The sequence below is a fragment of the Anguilla anguilla genome, chromosome 7 (genome assembly GCF_013347855.1).
Source record: "Anguilla anguilla isolate fAngAng1 chromosome 7, fAngAng1.pri, whole genome shotgun sequence".
Taxonomy (NCBI): Eukaryota; Metazoa; Chordata; class Actinopteri; order Anguilliformes; family Anguillidae; genus Anguilla; species Anguilla anguilla.
The window spans coordinates 52,121,713-52,140,398 of NC_049207.1; the positions used below are offsets into that span (position 1 = coordinate 52,121,713).

General features: G+C 40.3%; 2 protein-coding genes across 5 annotated transcripts; one reads left to right on the forward strand and one right to left on the reverse strand.

The window, feature by feature from the left end:
- The first annotated feature begins 2,761 nt into the window (after positions 1-2,761).
- Positions 2,762-8,368, forward strand: LOC118231297 (N-acyl-aromatic-L-amino acid amidohydrolase (carboxylate-forming) B-like). Of its 4 annotated transcripts, none has more exons than XM_035424986.1 (8): positions 2,762-2,935; positions 4,212-4,301; positions 4,813-5,039; positions 6,153-6,348; positions 7,029-7,122; positions 7,264-7,371; positions 7,541-7,653; positions 7,919-8,368. In XM_035424986.1, exons 3-8 carry the CDS (start codon positions 4,813-4,815, stop codon positions 8,114-8,116), a joined length of 936 nt encoding a protein of 311 aa, XP_035280877.1. In that variant the 5' UTR covers positions 2,762-2,935; positions 4,212-4,301; the 3' UTR covers positions 8,117-8,368. The 4 variants fall into 4 exon arrangements, with proteins under 4 accessions (XP_035280877.1, XP_035280875.1, XP_035280876.1 ...); XM_035424984.1 differs by lacking the exon at positions 2,762-2,935 and adding an exon at positions 3,322-3,664; XM_035424985.1 differs by lacking the exon at positions 2,762-2,935 and adding an exon at positions 3,322-3,624.
- A 785-nt stretch (positions 8,369-9,153) lies between these two features.
- Positions 9,154-12,595, reverse strand: LOC118231109 (claudin domain-containing protein 1-like). Its single transcript, XM_035424598.1, has 5 exons — positions 12,485-12,595; positions 11,512-11,926; positions 11,278-11,382; positions 10,739-10,876; positions 9,154-10,601 (listed from the first exon to the last, which is right to left on the reverse strand). The coding sequence occupies exons 2-5, from the start codon at positions 11,792-11,794 to the stop codon at positions 10,378-10,380; spliced, it is 750 nt and encodes a 249-aa protein (XP_035280489.1). The 5' UTR covers positions 11,795-11,926; positions 12,485-12,595; the 3' UTR covers positions 9,154-10,377.
- Positions 12,596-18,686: the final 6,091 nt, after the last annotated feature.

Here is an 18,686-nt window from a genome sequence, read left to right on the forward strand (position 1 = left end):
TGGCTGAGAACCAGTTCTTTTGATGTCGAAAAGCGAAGAACTGGTTCGAGATTAGGCACCGGCTCCGAACCAGCCCTCGAAATACCTTGGTGGATAAGGGGTAAGAGTGAGCTGGGGTCAGTGTGTCTGACGACACCATTTGCAAGTGATATGAGTTGCATTGTGGGTATGTTGTGGCTGGCATGTGATGCCATTGCAGCTCTGGAGTTGTTGCTGGCAGAAGGGCAGTATATAAGAGACAGAGCATTACATTACACTGCATTACAGGCATTCAGCACACAACTTCTTACATAGCATTTGCATTGCGTCCATTTGTACAGCAGGATGTATACTGAAGCAATGCAGTTTAAGTACCTTGCCCAACGGTACAACGGCAGTGTCCTACCTGTGACCTTTAGGTTACAAGACCAGCAACCTTGCCCATTAGAGAGCACTGGTGATCAGTCCATCAGAGAGAGAGGCTGAACGAACCGCTGCATAATTTGGAAGTAATGCGAGTAAGTGGACGTTGCTTGCTTTATTGATGGGCCCCATTAATTAGAATTTCAAAATTTGCATAAATGCAGTGGAAACCGGTCGTGTAATGCACTGTATTGGTATCTGTCCAACAGGCTCAAGAAACTGATAAATTACGAACAGCATAATATCCCACCAACAGTCACAGGCCGATTGACAATAAGCTAGCACTTGTGTTATGTCAGTATTGCAGTGTATACACGTGACCTTAATGAGTTGCCTCAGACTATAACAGTTGCCTCTTTGCATTTGCTACCTGGGCGGGTAGGGAGTTGGGAGGAGGTGGTGATCTTTGGTTAACAAAGGGGTCTCTGTCAGGGTGTCGGTGGATCGCTTTAACCGGTTTTGCACACGGCCACCTTCTACATGTGCCTGAATGTAGCTGAACGTTGTGTTCTCAAACGAAGGTCAGTTTGTCACTGAAGAAAGTGTGGACCGATGAAAGAAAGCTGCATTGTAGAATATTGCTAGATCTTTGTAGGTGTTTGAATATCCTGGGGCAACAGTGGGTCATGGGTTTGCATCCCCATGCTTTACTAGAAGGGGCTGTCAATAAAGGGGATTGATTCCGTTTATTTGGGTCTATGAATATACATACTGTCAGGGAATAATTAAAAAAAAAATGTTAAGTTATGAAATGTTTGATTTTTTTGTCTGTTCCAAAAACACTTATTTTCAAGCGTACTTAATCAAGAATAGACCAAGAGACCAAGGCTGCTATTCTCAAACGAGTATTGAAAGTCAGGTTTATTTGTCAGAATGTAATGGTAATAATGGAGTTGAAATATGAAGTTTAGGGTATCATTTGAAAATCAGAAGTGGTTGGTGTGGTTTCTATTTAATACAAAGGGAATGTTCTTTTTCTGCAAGGGAGACAATTGTATGTTTTAAAACACCAATATTAATTGATATTTTTGTTCCGCTTGTGCTAAAGTGTTTGCTGACTTCTAAAAAAATGATAATTGTATTGGTAAGACCCGAGTAATCCAGATCTGAGCAAGTTGGTTACTGGTTTCTACCAAATTGATTCAGTGGAAGGTACTGCAGTGTGTAAATTCTGAAAAAGAAAATTAAAAGGGGGGAAAGCACTGTTTGAAGTTTGTTACTTTTCATGGAGATTTGAGAAAATCAGCTGATTGTAATTTTTATTTTTAATAATGAAAGGGTCTGTCTTATCCAGAAAGGACTGCTGTGGGTGCGGTTTCAATTTTTCAACTGCGAAAGGGGGGTGGGAGAAAAAAAAAAAAAAAAAAAAAAAAAAGCTGAGAAGCAGTTTCACACCTGATTCTGCCAATCAGCGTCTTTAGCAAAGACTCTTGTGGTTGATTAATAGAAGGCGTGTTACCGCTTGGTTGGAGCAAAAGCCTTTTCTGCTGTCGGACAAGTAAGGATTAAGAATGTTTAATTTTCTGAATACCGAACACAAAGCGCATCACCCATTAAAAACGCCTCGCTTACCCACATGCAAGTGTGATTTAATAAATTTAAAATGAGAATTAAAATTGCTGAATTCATTGATAGGTCTGTCTACAGAAAACTGGTGGAATCAACCAACAAGTCAAAACAAGCTGTATATCAGGTTAAGACTAAATAATTGAATTTAATAAGCAGCAATCAATTAGATCCATGAATTGAAATCATACATTCTTTATTGAATGCAGGCACACTACTTCTAAATTACAAAACAGAAGGCATACAACAAAACATTAAACAATTGAACTAGAAATGCCAGAAAAGAGAGAGAGCGAGACAGATAAGCCAGGCCTTGCCAAAGTGTTACTCACTCCCAGTTTAAGAGCCACAGGATGAAAAGAAAACCAGCTAAAAACACACAACCAAGGAACCACCACCAAAATAAAAAGCGGAAACCTCTTCTTCCTCCAGGCTCTGAAACCAAACGCAACACAAAAACTTTTGCCTGTGGCCATCTTAAATACCTTACCCAGCTTGGCTTGTTTTCCCTGATTGGGTGAGGCAGTGGTGTCAAACTCGTGCCATGGAGGGCCGTGTGTATACAGGTTTTCATTCCAGCCTCAGATCCTGATTATATAATTAGTTAAATTATTTGCTGAATTAGGGATGCAGGTTTGTGCACAATGGTGACCCGACGTCTATGGTGACCCGCATTGTCTAAATAAAAATTTTCTTATATTCTGTGCTTCAATGCAGTTAAACGCATATGGCTGAATGAGTAATTGGACTCAATTAAGGCAGCATTAATTGGTTGGAATGAAAACCTGCATACACACGGCCCTCCATGGCACGAGTTTGACACCACTGTTCTTTAGGATGCCGACAAGATGTTTTAGCCTCCTTTGGGAATGCAGCCGGTATTGACTAATTTAGTTTATACTTGCAAGCAAGAAGGGCAAATTTTCTGCATCTGTACAAAGGCACATTGTCATCCCAAACCTTGAGGGTAAGATGAAACTAAATTTTCTTCGATAATAATATTTCATATATCTCTACTTGGAATTGCTAGCTTGATAAATGGGTCAGTTAGGGCAGTGGTTCTCAAACTCGGTCCTGGGGGACCCCTGTGTATGCTGGTTTTCATTCCAACCTCAACAGCAATCGCTGAATTTTAACAAGCGGTTAATTTATCTTAATTAGGTGCTTTTCGTGTTTCAGAGCTGGGGTTCCCAGTCTTCTCCAGAAAGGGCCAGTTGTGGGTGCACACATCTGATCCTGAGTCTACTAATTAAGGTGCTTAGCAATGATTCTAGTGATTGATTAGTAGAATCAGGTGTGTGCACCCACACTGGCCCTTTCTGGAACCCCAGCTCTAAAACATGAAAAGCACCTAATTAAGAAAAATTAACAGCTTGTTAAAAGTGTTTGAGAACCACTGAGTGAGGGTGTCTGTATGTCTTTGTATCGTATATCGTTCATAACCATGAATTACATTCAGAACCTACCTTCAGCATCTATGCTTTTTTGGTTCAGTTTGTATCCTTTTTACATCAGCCTTTGTATTGCTAAGAGTTCTTTGCAAATTTCCTGAACTGTGCGCAGTCGCATCAACCTCCACGATGAAGCTTGTTCTGGTTTTGGCTCCACTCCAGTCATGCTAATGGGGCAGATTTGTATTGAAGCCAATTTGAAAAGGTGACTGGAAACTACTGTTCTATACAGTACAGCAGAGAGTGTGAGTGTTGGGGGATGGAAAGGTTGGGGCGCGGGGGGGTTTGTGTGGCGGGGTGGGGGGTTAGCTCCTGTGTGGGCAGGCCGATGGGGGCTGGAGGTACATAGTGGAAAGGGAGGGGGGAAGAGGTGGAGTTTACACTGGGTGGTATAGAAGCAGCATTCCTGCATGACTCTGCACTGCCTCTGCGGTGAGTGAGAGAGAGAGAGAGAGAGAGAGAGAGGGAGGGAGCAAGGAAATTTGTGTCAGAACATACAGATGCTGACAGATGGTAAAATAATAGCTAGGGACCAAGAGTCTGTATTCAACTGCTGACTCAGTGAATCCGTATGAGAGAGAGAGAGAGGGAGAAACAGGAAAGGGATTGAGCAGAAAAAGGTGGGTCGAGGGCAAGTGAATGGAGAGTTCAGTTGGATTGTAATACCTGGTTTATCTTATTCAGCAAAGCTATGGAAACATTTTAATTTGATTTTTTTTATATCAACTTGCCTGAGAACAAATCAGTTGGTTACATTTATGAACCCACTGAACCTACCTGCTCTTGTTCTAGGTCAGAGTTCAGAGGTGAAAGGTCACTTGTGAGCAATCATTGTAGCAGACCTAAGAGAGAAAAACCCACTTCATTCACTTCAACAAAAAGGTAAGAATTTACCAGCACTATGCATGTTTATCCTATGGAGTGGTTCTGGTGTTTTTCCTATTCATACAGTTTGTAATTTACATTCTTAAGATGTTCCTGGAATAAGGAGAATGGGTGTGGTTATGTGTGCATAACAGCTTCAGGGTAAATAATTATAAAAGGATTGAAAACAGGTAGTAGTGGTGAAACTACTATGGAAAAAAAAATGTGTGTGTCTTAATTGTGATGTCCCTCAGAGTCTCTAAGGCTTTCAGGCATAGATCGCTGTAATGAAGTCTGGATTTAGAGTTTATCAAAACCATTTTTTTTGACTTCATTGGTTTCACACTAAGGAAAATCTGGAAATCATACACACTTTTAATTTGGCAGTCTAAGCTGGTTTAAGATGGTTTAAGATGTGTTTTCAACACTTCTAGCTGGTCATGACCGGTCTGTGGTTGGTCAAAGCTGGTCAAAAATGGTTAATCATCATTGACATCATTATTCCAAATTTGATCCACTCCTCTTGCAGATGGAGGTGGTCAATTTGCCAGCTGTGTCCCGCGTGGCTGTGTGCGGCGGTACCCACGGTAACGAGCTGTCAGGCGTGTACCTCGTACGGGAGCTTCAGAAGAAGAAAAAGGGAGGGGCCGATGATGTTTCCGTGACGATGGTGATCTCCAACCCGCGAGCGGTTCAGCAGTGCCGGAGATACGTGGAGACGGACCTGAACCGCTGCTTTACCGCCGCCACGCTCAGGTCAGACGAGCGGCGATTTTACCACGAACTCCGCAGCTTCGCGTGTTATATTCAAAACGTTCCTATATCCGATATGCCCCGGGTTGATACTCTGATGTGAGATCGATACATCTGTCCAAATTTCAGGGATGAGCTAATTAAACAATGGACATTTATTTCTTCTGGTGAATCACAAGCTTGTGTAGGTTGCGCTTCAAATGCCTATTTTATTATTTTAAAATGCTTTAAAAACAATTCCCCCCCCCCAGTTTAAGTCGCATAACTGATAATGTTACAAATAAGGTTTCAGGAAGAGTTTGGATGCTTTAACGAAATTATTTGGAGGTGCAGTATTTCCTTGTCATTCTCTCCCCATGTCTTTGTCATTGGTTTTATTTCTTTTTTTAAAATTATGGTGGCGATATGTGGCTTAAAATATTTGATTATTCTATATAAAGTATAATGAAGACAAACCATGAAAACAATATCAAGAACACCATTTCCCCCCAGAAAATATCAGGGGTTTGGTATTATTAGCATAGAAACATACCTGGCTTACTATTGATTCCTTTTGCTGACTACGTGTGTTTAATCATAGATATTATAGTGTAAAAATAGCAACAGACATAATAAAAATGAAGAGTGTGTTGACGCAGATGGGAATATAAATAGAAAAGATAACATCAGGAATTAAAATGTCATCCTTTTTGTTTACCATCTTTTCCCTGATCAGTCCATCTTTCATGGAATTTTCAGGTTTAAGAAGAATGTTGCATGCAAGGAACCAGTTCATCCAGTCAAGAGAGATACAAAAAATATAATTCAAACAGATCCAGAGTGATAGGTATTACAGAGCTGCTACAATCTGATCTTCCTGGATCTATGTGAATTGCGACAGCTGAAAATATATAGTTTGGGGGGGGGGGGACATGCAATTGAACTGCCTTTTACGTATACAGTGCCGTCTGTTTGTTTGGCTCTGTGCTCAACCAGATTGAATTTGAAATGAAACAATGAGTACACACTCTTATATCAATCATCTCCCTCTCTCTCACCCTGTCTCTCTCTCTCTCTCTCTCTCCGTGTCTCTCTCTCCCTCCTTCCCTCTCCCCCTCTTCCCCTCCCCGTACGTAGCGCCCCGGTCTCCGATAAAACCCCGTACGAGATGGTGCGAGCGCAGGAGCTCAACGCTCTCCTGGGGCCCAAAGGCGCGGACGAGGCCGCAGACCTGCTGTGTGACCTTCACAACACCACCTCCAACATGGGCTTGTGCATCTTCTCCCCCGTGGCGTGCGACTGGGTCTGCATGCAGATCTACAGGCACCTGCAGGCAAGAGCTGGCGCCCCGTGCCTCCGAACGCATTCGGAACGCGCTGCTCTGTTGCAGTGTCAATGCAGGGAGCTGGACCTCTTAATGTTAATGGATGCACTTCAGTTGGCCGGGTTGCAAGAGGAGATGCGCTCGTATGCAACCGCATTTTAAAGACCTTAATGTGAAAATGTATAAGTGACAACTCCAATAATCGGAATTGTTCTTTACAGTTTGGCTGCCATCCAAATGAAGTGCATAAATCTGAGAACGCTTTGTTTTTCACTTGATATAATGACATGTTGTTTGCATACACTCCTGTGAAGTCAATTGATGCTTCATTTTAGAATACCTGCGACTGGCTATTATAACCCCTGCAACTGGCTAGCTAGATGCAATCGCAGCGTGCTAAATGTATTCTGGCATTTGTAGGAGTAAACTGGCTTGCTGTATTACTTGGTAAAACAAAAACAAAGAGCTTTTTGTTGCAGATTCTTGATTTAGTAAATGTGATGAACAACGTGCACTTATAAAACTGCTCATTTAATGCTTTCATCAGCTCAACATGCTTCATCCAAGCTGGAGAACTGGAGAACAATAAGACGGATCCTTTATTAATGCATGTTGGAAACCTGCAGAAAGGCAATGTGTAGGCCATTAGTGCTCATACTAAAGAGATGAATTTTGTGTTCTGTTCTCAGAGGGAGATGCCCTCTTGGCCCGTGAAGTACTTGAGTTTTGAACGTCCAGCTGCTGAGGCCTTTTCCCTGGATTCTGTGGGGAAACACGGCTTGAGTGAGTTTGGCTCCAGATGCGATAAACCGATTAATAATTATGTAGGACTTGAACCCCTCTGTAAGTATTCAATGAGTGGAAACAACTGTTGTGTTAACTAAATAGAACTGAATGTGCAGGACAAATCTATATTTTCTGTAGCAATTGAGATTGGCCCACAGCCCCATGGAGTGGTCAGGGCTGACATATTCAACGCAATGAAGGAGGGAGTCCGACTCATGCTGGACTGGATCCAGAAATTCAACTCGGGTACAAGAACTACAACTCCCAGCATCCTCTTTGTCACATCTGTTACTGTATAAGCATGATCCTCTACTTATCACTACTATATTACAATACCCAACAGCATTTATCACTATAATAATACTCCCATGTGCTGATGGTAGAGCTCATATGTACATATATTTTGCACACTTAGGTGTCCTGTTTGATGGCGGGGAGGTGGAGGTGTACACCATGGGGAAAAATATGGATTATCCCAGAGATGAAGAGACTCACTCCATCACTGCGACAATACACCCACAGCTACAGGTGCATGCCGTCCACATACCTCACTCTCCCTGCCCTACTTCATCATCTGTCCATCCATCCATCCATTATCTATACCCGCTTATCCTGGGCAGGGTTGTGCAAGGGGGGTGCGGGAGCCTATCCCAGCATGCACTGGGTGAGAGGCGGGAACCGCCAATCTATCGCAGCTGCTCCATCATAACAATCCTAAAAGAACATGGCGGTTAACAGTGCTTGAGTATGCTTATGGGTGCTGGAAAAAAAGAAATCCTTTTTTCTCTTTCAGGACAAAGATTTCTGCCTTCTTCACCCCGGAGATCCTCTGTTCCTGACGTTCTCCGGAAAGACTGTGACGTACAAAGGGACAGAGCCTCTGTATCCCGTTTTCGTGAACGAGTGTGCGTATTACGAGAAGGGCATCGCTCTCTATCTGGCCCGGAGGAAAACAGTGGCCGTTCCATCCATCCAGGTGAAAAGAGACTGAAGGGGAGGGAGGGAGGGAGGGAGAGCTGAGTGGGGGCAGGGAATGCCTAGAGGAGGAGTTGGTACAACCAAAGATGCAAATGGCTGAACTTTGCAACATTTTATCGCACCGTGAATGAAAGCTTAGCAGTTAAAATCACCCGTGTATTAAACTTACAAACAAAAAAAAAAAATCATCTCAGGAAATATTTAACGCACAATCAGTATGAATGTCTTAGAATAATTAAATATTACCCTTTTGTTCAAAATTGAACGTTTCACATTCTCCCCATTAATTGATGCTTGGAGTTTCAAAATTCTTTGCGGACTCTACACCGTTGGCTGTCGGTCAGTCAGGCCGGAATTCCTCCGGATGTCCAGTGTTTGCGCGGCGGAAGCGGAGCTCACTTCCTTTCGGCGCCCGTGCTAGCGGATGACAGCTGTGACGCAAGCCGCAGGCTAATGCGGCGCGTGCGCTACACGTAGCATATTTGACTAGCGTGCTTCACTGCCGCTACGCAAACGCTCTGCGTCCGGTGCGATACCAGCCTAGCGCCGCGGTGCCCCTGGGAAAGGACCAGACCTGGGTCAAGCATGTTTGATTTGGATTCAAATGGTTTTCTACGCTTTACTGATCTTGCCTGGTGTATTGGAACCAGTGAAATACTCAAAAATAAATAAATAAAAAAAAATCGCAAACCCCGCCTTCTGGTCATATTGGCAGGCTCAATTGCACCAGGCAAGATCAGTAGAGCACAGAAAAGTATTTGAATTCATAACAAGTACATGCATGACCCAGATCTGGAAAGGACCTTTGAGGCTTGCACCCCATTGCACTGGTCATATTGTGCAGATACCCTCATCCAGAACAACTTCCAAAAGCAACTTGCTATCCATTTACACAGTTGGATATTTCTGAAGCATTTTAGGCTCAGTACAATGCTCAATGGCAGTACCCCACCTAGGATTTGAACGTGCAACCTCTTAAGTTACAAGCCAGATTCCTCAATCAGTAACCAACATTTTTACTCACTGAAAAGAGACTTCTCACACAGGGAATCTGAGGGATATACGTGAAATTTATTCTCGCACGCAAACATTATGATAGTATACACTGCTGACATACAATCCTTGCCTTGGATACCGCTTCCCCCTCACAACAGTACATTCAATACATTATGCACAGCGCTTCAGGAGTTTTTCAGTAGTCATATTTCAGTGTTGATCAATAAACATTACTGGAGTGCTTCTACATTCGTCCTCTGCAATACAATATAGAAGTCAAGGTTATGCTATAAACAATTTTACAGGACTCATCAAATCCTAATTTATGTAAACATTTGTATAGCTGTGCAATACATTATTGCTGCAATTTTATATACAATTCATATCATTCCATAAGAGCTTATCAAAAAAGTTGATTGGATGTCTTCACACTTTTTGAATAAAATTACTTGTTTTATAGTACAAATAATTATTTTTTCCCAATCTGTTACAATCAATGAAGCCTAGTGCTTAAAAGCCACAAACAATACAGTGGATTTATATTCAGTTGGTTTGACTTCTGAGTTTTACGTTAGCAGTGGTAAAATTTATATTTAATTCTTTCAGGTGTTCAGTTTGTACCTTCACAGTAAGCCCAGGGAACTTTATACATTCCAAACTCAAACCCAAATACAAATCAAAAGGGAAATAAACACAGGGACAGAATAAGGGGACACTGAATAGCAAAGCAATTATCAACAATCATATTTCAACATAACTGGACAACAACATAACTAGACAAGACCAATGAATCTAGAAGTGTAATAAATGTATAAAAATCCATAAACTAAAAAAATACTTTAAAAAAAACTAATTCCAAACCTACACACACAACATATTCAAAATTAAAATGCAGCTCAAATAAAATATGAATGCGCACAAAAATAAACCAATAAACCGTAATAATAATCAAACAAAACACGCGCAAACAGAGTTTGTGCATGGATATACAAACTGATAAGACTTCGCTCTTTGAGAACTCCAAAAAATAAGCTAATCATTTTTACCCTCCTCAGACACATTTCCAGTTTTACGGTTACATTCTCACAGAGAATTATTTTCCTCATGCAGTGTTATGCTAAGATGTGTAAAAGGAGACTCTTCTCATCAAGTTTACTCTACTTCCCTATACCCCCTATCCCTCCGCCACCCCCCCCCCCCCCTCCACCTCAAGCACGCCATTTTCACGGTCAGCGGGCGAACTGCGCTGCATTTCGAGCGGGCCGGGGCGCGGGGCTCCTACGCCACGCGGTAGGCCGTCATGCGGTAGTAGTTCTGCCGGTGGCTGCGCGCCGCCCACACCAGCAGGGCGGCGGCCATCATGTGCATGGGGGAGGAGATGAGCGCCAGGTACAGAGACCAGCCGAACGACTCGTCCACCCCCCCCTCGGGCAAATCCGAAACGCGGTGCAGCAGGTCCATCCCGGCTAGAAAGCAGCACACCGTTGCAAGGGTGCACATACCTATGGGGGGTGGGGGGGAAGGCAGGAAAAAGTCGATTACCAACGTGCTAGGGCGACGGTCACAAAAAAATATTGACCAATCGGGTCGCAGGGTTCCGCCTCATTCGGGAAGCGGCTGCAAACTGCAGTTATCTTACCGGCCAGCAGGTGGAGCACTCCAACACCCAGCGTGGGGGAGAAGCTGCGACACACGCAGCCGCAGAGTCCGATCATTCCTCCTAAAAGTACCAGGCCCAGGGAGACCAGCGGCAGCAGGAACTGACACCTCCACAGGTCTTCACAAAGATGACAGGAGAGCAAAGAGAGGGAAGAGGAGAGACTGTCAGTTAATACACAAGTCTCGCTCAATCAGGGACATGCTTCCAGCCCTTGGGGCTGTACAGAAGGGTGAAATGAAAGAAGTGAAATGGTTCCCACTCAAAAATGTTTTAATAAAAAACAATATAAGGTGAACTTTAAAAGCTGGGAAAATCAAGTTGTTTTTTTTTTTTTTTTGACTGTGAACCATTTCACTTTTTTTTTACATTTGAGCTTGTTTTACTTGTTTCAACGCACCAAACCAAGTGAAGGTGAGCGTGGTGGTTTTTTTGCACAGAAAGAAAAACGCAACAAGTCTGTGCATAGCCTCGGCAGAAATCCGACTGGAATGGTTTGCAAATAAAACATTGTGACTCACATGTGCGTAGCAGATCCTCTCCGCTATTGTGATTGCCTGGCTCTTTGTACTTGGGCAGGAACTGTTGCTTCAATGTGAAGCTGACACACTTGGTCATTTTTGGATCTGAGTGGAATCAAGAGATTATATAGTTTACAGTTCACAGGTCACTTTAAAATATCCCAGATAAGTCAAACTGTTAACAAAATTATGAAACACCGAAAGAAACTCAAATTTCATTCAGTCGGCGCATACCGGCCTCCTTGTACCCGTGTGGATCTGTTGGCACTTGCACACACCGCCACCACAGCCCCATGGTCCCGTTGAGGCGGAAGAGCGTGTCGCTATACGTTTTCTCGTCGAATTCTCCTTTCAGGAATTCCTCCTGGAGCTCTGACGCGTTCCAGTCACCTCCAACACGAGGACTGCAGTACTGATACCACTGCTGTGTGCCCACTGCCACTGACAGGTAGACTGTCGCCAGCAAGCTCAGGACCGAGCCGATCACAATCGCAGTGGCATAGCGGTTATCCACCATTGTGCAAGGCGACCGACGATAGGACTGACCGGTTGCGGTGTAAAAGGGTATTCAATACGTCTGCGTTGCCTGGTTCAGGAGTGTAACACGATGTGTGTCGAAGGCGTGGAGTGAAGTCGGACAGGAAGACAGCTGCAAGAAGCAAATTTAGAGTTTAGCAAGGCGTTATCATCATCTCCGCCACTCGATATGATTACATCCACGACTGGTGTGCACCGTTCATGAAGCGTAACCCAAGCCTAACCTCCTGTTGTTTCGCTTTATAACCTTGTGTCCTTAATAGTAGCTAATATAGAGGCAGAACTGTCATTGTCTGAAGTGTGCACCAGCGCCCACCGTCGAAATGAAGTCACCGCCCACTGGTCGTATTAATAATAGAAAAAACGTGGGAGAGGTGACGATTCACAATGGATTTCGTAATCCCACATCAGTCGATTAAATAAAAACAGCAAAAATCGTTCAACACGAACAGCTGAACAACAGACTATTAACTTCGTAGCCTACCAGCCACCTCAGATGGGTTGCCAACGACCTAAACTGTCAGCTACGTTAGCTATAGCTATCTAGTCCCCCTGTTTAATGTTCCCGTTATATCAGCGGAACAAACCGCTTTGATCACTTTCTCTAAATCGCTTATATGCTATAAATAGTCAGTTGGCAAGTAGTTCGAAGAGTACGACAATAACTCACCCGCTGCACAACATAAGAACACAGCCCGTCGCTTAACTAACATAATACATTTAAATCCTCCCTGTTTCCTTCCGGTGTGTAGGGGAAATCCCTTTATGTGGAATGCTGTGAGTTGTAGTTGTTTTAAGAACTATCAGCAACTCCGTTACCGTGAAACAAAATGGTGTGTTAGTTATCACAACAGTTTCAGTAAAAGTAGAGTGAAATGGGTTCCTCTCATTGTTGTTATTATAATCAGATGTGTTTCAGATGATGCATTCGCTCTAGTAATTGTGATTGGCGTTTAACAACAGTACGTCCCCCCTCTTTTGTGTATTGAAATAGATTTCACTTTCACGAAAATTCTAGCGAGCCTGATGAAAGCACAAGTCGTGAACTTCAAAACTCACTCCATATTGGTTAAGCATTATGAACACCCTTCAGACATCTTGGAACATTGGCTTAAAAATGAAAGGCAAGATGGGTTGCCAAACAGCAAGACAAATATTGGATTTTTATTTATTTCTTCATGTATCAGTCATTTCTGTAAGCCTATATTCAACCCAATATTCTTCACAGCTTGGTTGAGGAATCTTGAAGTGACCCACATTTCCAATGTCTGTTTTCTTTTTAATTCATAGTAAATTGAAATTATGCCATTTGTCATTTCTATAGGGAATAACTAGGGTTCATTATAATTTTTAATTTACATCTTATAACTTTGTAATAAAACCCAACGAAGAACATGTCACTGCTTAGAAATGCCTTTGATATTGACCATCCATATTAGTACTTTCCTGCAGGGATTTGCATACATTCAGACAGAAGTGCATTAGTGAGGTCGGGCAATGACTGGGCATTTAGGCCTGGCTTGCAGTTGACTTTCAATTGATCCCAAAGTTGTTGGATGGGGTTGAGGTCAGGGCTCTGTGCAGGCCAGTCAAGTTCTTCCACATCATTATCAACAAACCAATTTCTATATGGATGTTGCTGTGTAGCTGGGGTCACTGTCATGATGAAACAGACAAGGGCATTCACCAAACTGTAGGGAAAGCACATAATTGTCTAGAATGTGATTATGTGTTGTTGCATTAAGATTTGCCTTCACTGGAACTAAGGGGCCTAGCCCGAACCATGAAAAACAGCCCCAGACCAGGGGGTGTCACATAGTTTTGGTCATATAGTGTATCAGTAAACCCTGGTGTGCAACTGCATTTATTATTTCTGCCACTAGATGTCAAACTGGTAACAAACATTGACAAAGAGCTGTCATTGGAATTGTAGGAAGTTAGCCCAGAATAATCTAATCTTTGACTCTTATGGGCAGTGGCTGACACTTTTAGTCCACACCCAATTTTATCTTTTCAGTCGTGGGGTTTCAGGTCTCAGGAACTTCTCAGGAAGATAAATAATGCATAGAAATATGTTACCTGCCCAGCAATGCTACTTAAGCTTTGGCTCATAGTGGGCCATGGGAAATCGGCCAAATAACTAAGTCATTCAGAGAGAGCTGAACAAACAAACATACAAAAAAAAAAGATTCTCACATAATTTGACATTTTATAGTGCCAAGTACGCACGTACACATGCACACAGGCACACACACATGTGCACACACAAACACACACACACTGCCATTCACACACATAATCACACACAGCCACAACTATAAATATATAAAGGAGGACTGAATTTCATTTTAGCTTTCATATTGTGCCAAAAATGTATTTTTGTTGTGGATTTTAAGAAAATCAGTTGAAGTTAAAAGAAAGTCTATGTATACAGTATACATACATATATATATATGTGTGTGTGTGTGTGTGTCACAGATTACAAGATGCCAATATCTATTTTACATTCACTGTAAAAAATAAATACACAAAAAGGATTTTAAAATGCATGTATCTATATGAATAGCACTATTTTCTTCTGGGCATGATCATGCAGTTTCAGTGTGACATGTGCATTATTGTAGAGGGGGGGGGGGGGGGGGGGGGGGGGGGGGTTGGTGTGAGAGAGTGCATACTCATTGCTTCATTTCAAATCCAATGCCCTGGAGTACAGAGCCAAAACAGATGGACTCCACTGTATATATAAAAATCAGTTAAATTGAATCTCCCCCCCCAAATTATATATTTTCAGCTGACACAATTCACACAGATCCAGGGAGATCAGATTGTTGCCGTTTTAATACCTATCACTTTAGATCTGTGTTAGAATTACGTTTTTTTTCTCTCTCTCTCTCGACCGGATGAACTGGTTCCTTGAATGAAATGTTCTTCTCAAACCTGAAAATTCCATAATAGATGGACTGATAAGGGCAAAGATGGTAAACAAAAAGGGTGACATTTTTCTTTCTGATGTTATCTTTTTTATTTAGATCCCCATCTGCGTCACTACTCTCTTCATTCTTGCTATGTCCGTTGCTATTTGCACTTCATAATATTTGATTATGGTTAAAGAAGTGCATGCACTCAGCAACGAGAATCAATAGTAAGCCAGGTATGTTTCTGTGCTAACAATCTCAATATTTTCTAAGGGAAAATGGTGTTCTTAATACTGTATTCACTGTTTGTCTTTATTATACTTTGTTCCATATAAAACAAATAATGAACATATTTTAAACTATTGTCACCATCTTTAAAACATAAAATAAATCAAATGACGAAAAACTCTTCCAGTTCCATTTTTGAGTTTGATACATGAAAGGAAGCTTTGCACCATCAGTTGAGCACCATTAATATTTTGTTACTACTAAATTTGATTCAAATGCCATGACAAACCTAATATGACAAATATAATATTGTACAATATATAAAATATAATGTTGTATATAATGTAATATTATAATAGTTTTGCCCATGAACTGCAAACTTGTCTTTTAGGATATACAAGGCATTTTAATAATGTTGCTGACATGCAGTTCAGACATTATTTCAGACAGATTATAAAGTAAAATTGATCTTTTTAAGGCTTAAATCCATAGTGAGGATTTACACTCAGTTAAGAATGAAACTTCATGAATACCATGGTTAACTTTAAAAAAAAAATCTGAAACCGTATACAGTAATTCACTTAGCCATTTAACATATGTCACATTCTGTTCCGTGTTGAGTCATAACAAGATGACATACAATAGTACAATGTCAATTTGTCATTTCATGTGGTTTAGAGCAGAAAAACCCTTATTTTAGCAAAAGCAGATTGGCTTGCTCAGTCATATTTATTTATGTGTGGAAGAAATTAATAAGTCCTTCATGAAGGAGTTGGTCATTGCAGTCAGTGACTGCTCTTAATGTTACAAGACTGCAAGATTGTAGCAGAAGTTGCTATTTTTCCTGTGGTTCTGAAAATTGTGAAGTTATTTAAATGTAATGGATGATTTGGTTTGTACACCCTCCATTCTCATAATTTAATTAACAACATACCACATAACCCTAGTGATCAAAGAGAAGCAAAGGTTCCAAAAAGCCATTATAGAGTAAAGGGTAAAATTAGTTACAATCACAGTTTTACAATTAAGCTTGTGCTTAAATCAGTTTTTAGAGCTGGGGCTGTTCTTTCCTAGTTGTTCTACCAGTTTCTCCATTACCAACACTAGAGTTCAGTGATGCATTCACTGGAGCGTGATGTGCAGGTGTTTTGTGTAAAGAAAGCATTTGCAGGAATGTGTCTGAGAGCATTTTATCAGGTTGCAAATGCATTTCAGTTAAGTAGAAGCCATTGGCCAGAATTCAACCAACATTTAACTTCAAGGTGTGGTCTTCAAACTGTAATGTACATTTTAATTAGAAGTCATTGGAATCTTGTTTTTGTGTGGAGGAGAGAGGTCTTGGATACCCTTTTTTTAAAAAAGAATTTAAACATGGGGCTTGAATTTCTAATTTATTTATTTATTTCTTTATTTATCCATTTATTTATTTGTTTATTTATTTATTGTTAAAATTGATTGATTTACTATGATTATTGTGTTAAATGTGTTTTTCTTATGTTTTATTGTAGTACATTCTGCAAAATTGAATTTTTATTTTGCAAGCCAGAATGAAGTAAAACCAGTCAATCAAAATCAATCAAACCCTGACCCAGAAAAAAACAATAATAAAAGAAATGAACATTCAGCTCCATATGTCTAATGACCACAGATTCCAGTACAAAATAATATGACAATTAAGGGGTATAGCTTAACCAACATATTGACAACATCATCTGTAAGAAGTTCAAAATATAAGTTAAACCATCTAAACTGGATCACATTTAACAAAACCTTATAATAAATATGAGCAATGGAACAAACATCTGTGTAAAAAAGCTATATGTTCCATCTGCATATTTTGAGTTAGTCCCAAAGAGATGACATAAAAGGAGAGAGTTAGAGGTCAAACAGAGGTCAAATAGAAGAGACAGAACTGGTATAAAGCCTTCCTCTGTGTTGGCATAAATAACTAGTTTCGATAATTCTAAAAGATCTGCATCATCATGGTGGTGTTTGAAATTTAGCAAATGACCTGTGTTGACTGAACAAGGACACACTCACACACACAACACACACACACACACACACACACACACGCACAATACATACATACAATTCAATTATAATAAGAATGATAATACTTTATTTATATACCACTTTTCAAAATAGCATAACAAACTGCTTTACAACAAACAACAAAAAGAACGTAATACTGTAATAAAATTGAGCAGACGTAAAACACAATAATATAAATTGAACCCAGGGTGTCATTAAAAGCCAGTCTATAAAAATAAGTCTATTAAAGGTAATTTAAAAGATGACGCTGATTTTACAGTAATACAGTAAAAAACAGAAAAAAACACACATACACATATAAAAATGAGCAGGAGGGCTTATTGACGTAATCCCAGCCATTGCAGATGATAAACTGAAACTTACAAAATGGAAAGAAGTGGGTGAGAAAGTGGGCACGTGCAGTGGAGACACTAGAAACAAACAGAAAATGTGAAAGTTCCCGCATCAGCATTAGAAAATGTGACGGGGGGAAAGAAAAAAAAAAAAGAAGTATCATCACACACAGAACACTTCAACAGGACTATGCAGAACTGACGGAAACAGAAGAACAGAGACAGAACTGAACTGAAACTTCTACTTAACTGAAAAAAACAACAAAAAAAAAGCAACTCTTATGGAATATTTCAGGCAATTAACAAGATGATGGATTCATTGAATGTACTCCCTTCCCCTATCTACAGGTGAGTAAAGCACTCATGTCCCAATTACAAATCCATTTTTATTATTTGTCATAAATTTGTTGTATGCAATGTTTGTCACAATTTTATGCCTAATATTATGCAACTTATGAGAAAAGATGGAACAGACGGTAATTTTCAGTGATTTTCAGTGTGATTGTACGTTAAAAGTGAAGTCTCATGTAACATGTTTTTTTTGTCATTGATATAAATACACAAATAAATGTATGAAACAGTGAAACAATTATTAAACAGAAGTATGCATAGTATTGTACATTTACATTAAAATACACTGAAACATTTATTTTATTTACAAAAGCTAAATATGGGGACACACCCATATGTAATGATTCATTTATGTTTAGACAGTGCTACTCAACTCAACAACTTGTTTGCTTATATCATGTTCAAATATATGAGCCTTTGTTCATCAATGCAATAGTGCTTGCTCACATCAGGGTAAAATAATAATAATGATAATAAACTTGAAATGACATAATACATGTGGAAACTTTTTAGTAATTTAGTTTATTAAAAACAAAAGTAATTAATTCACCTGATCAACAAACACAGAATACATCCTGTGCATGGTATTTGGCTACATAAATTTTTTTTATGTTCAAGGGTAGGCTACTATATGTTGTTTACACAGGAACTAATTATCTAATAGACTCTTTGATTCTTAATTGAGGAAGATTGAAGAAGAGATGTGGAACTAATAGCTACTGCGGTTTATTTTTGTTAAGTTACATTTTTCTTTATTGACATTTGCATTGAGGGCCTTGATAATCTTAATTTAGAGAGGTCAGAAGAGGGGTTACTTCATTTTAGCAGCAAGGTATGTGTCACATTTAAATGAAGTCAATCAGGACGTAAAGGACGTAAAGAAAGGCAGATAGCATCAATGCAAGGAGGAAGTGCGATGATAAAAAGGAATACACAGATTTGGAGAAAAACATTTAATACAAATTAATAAAACTATAAATATTGCTACATG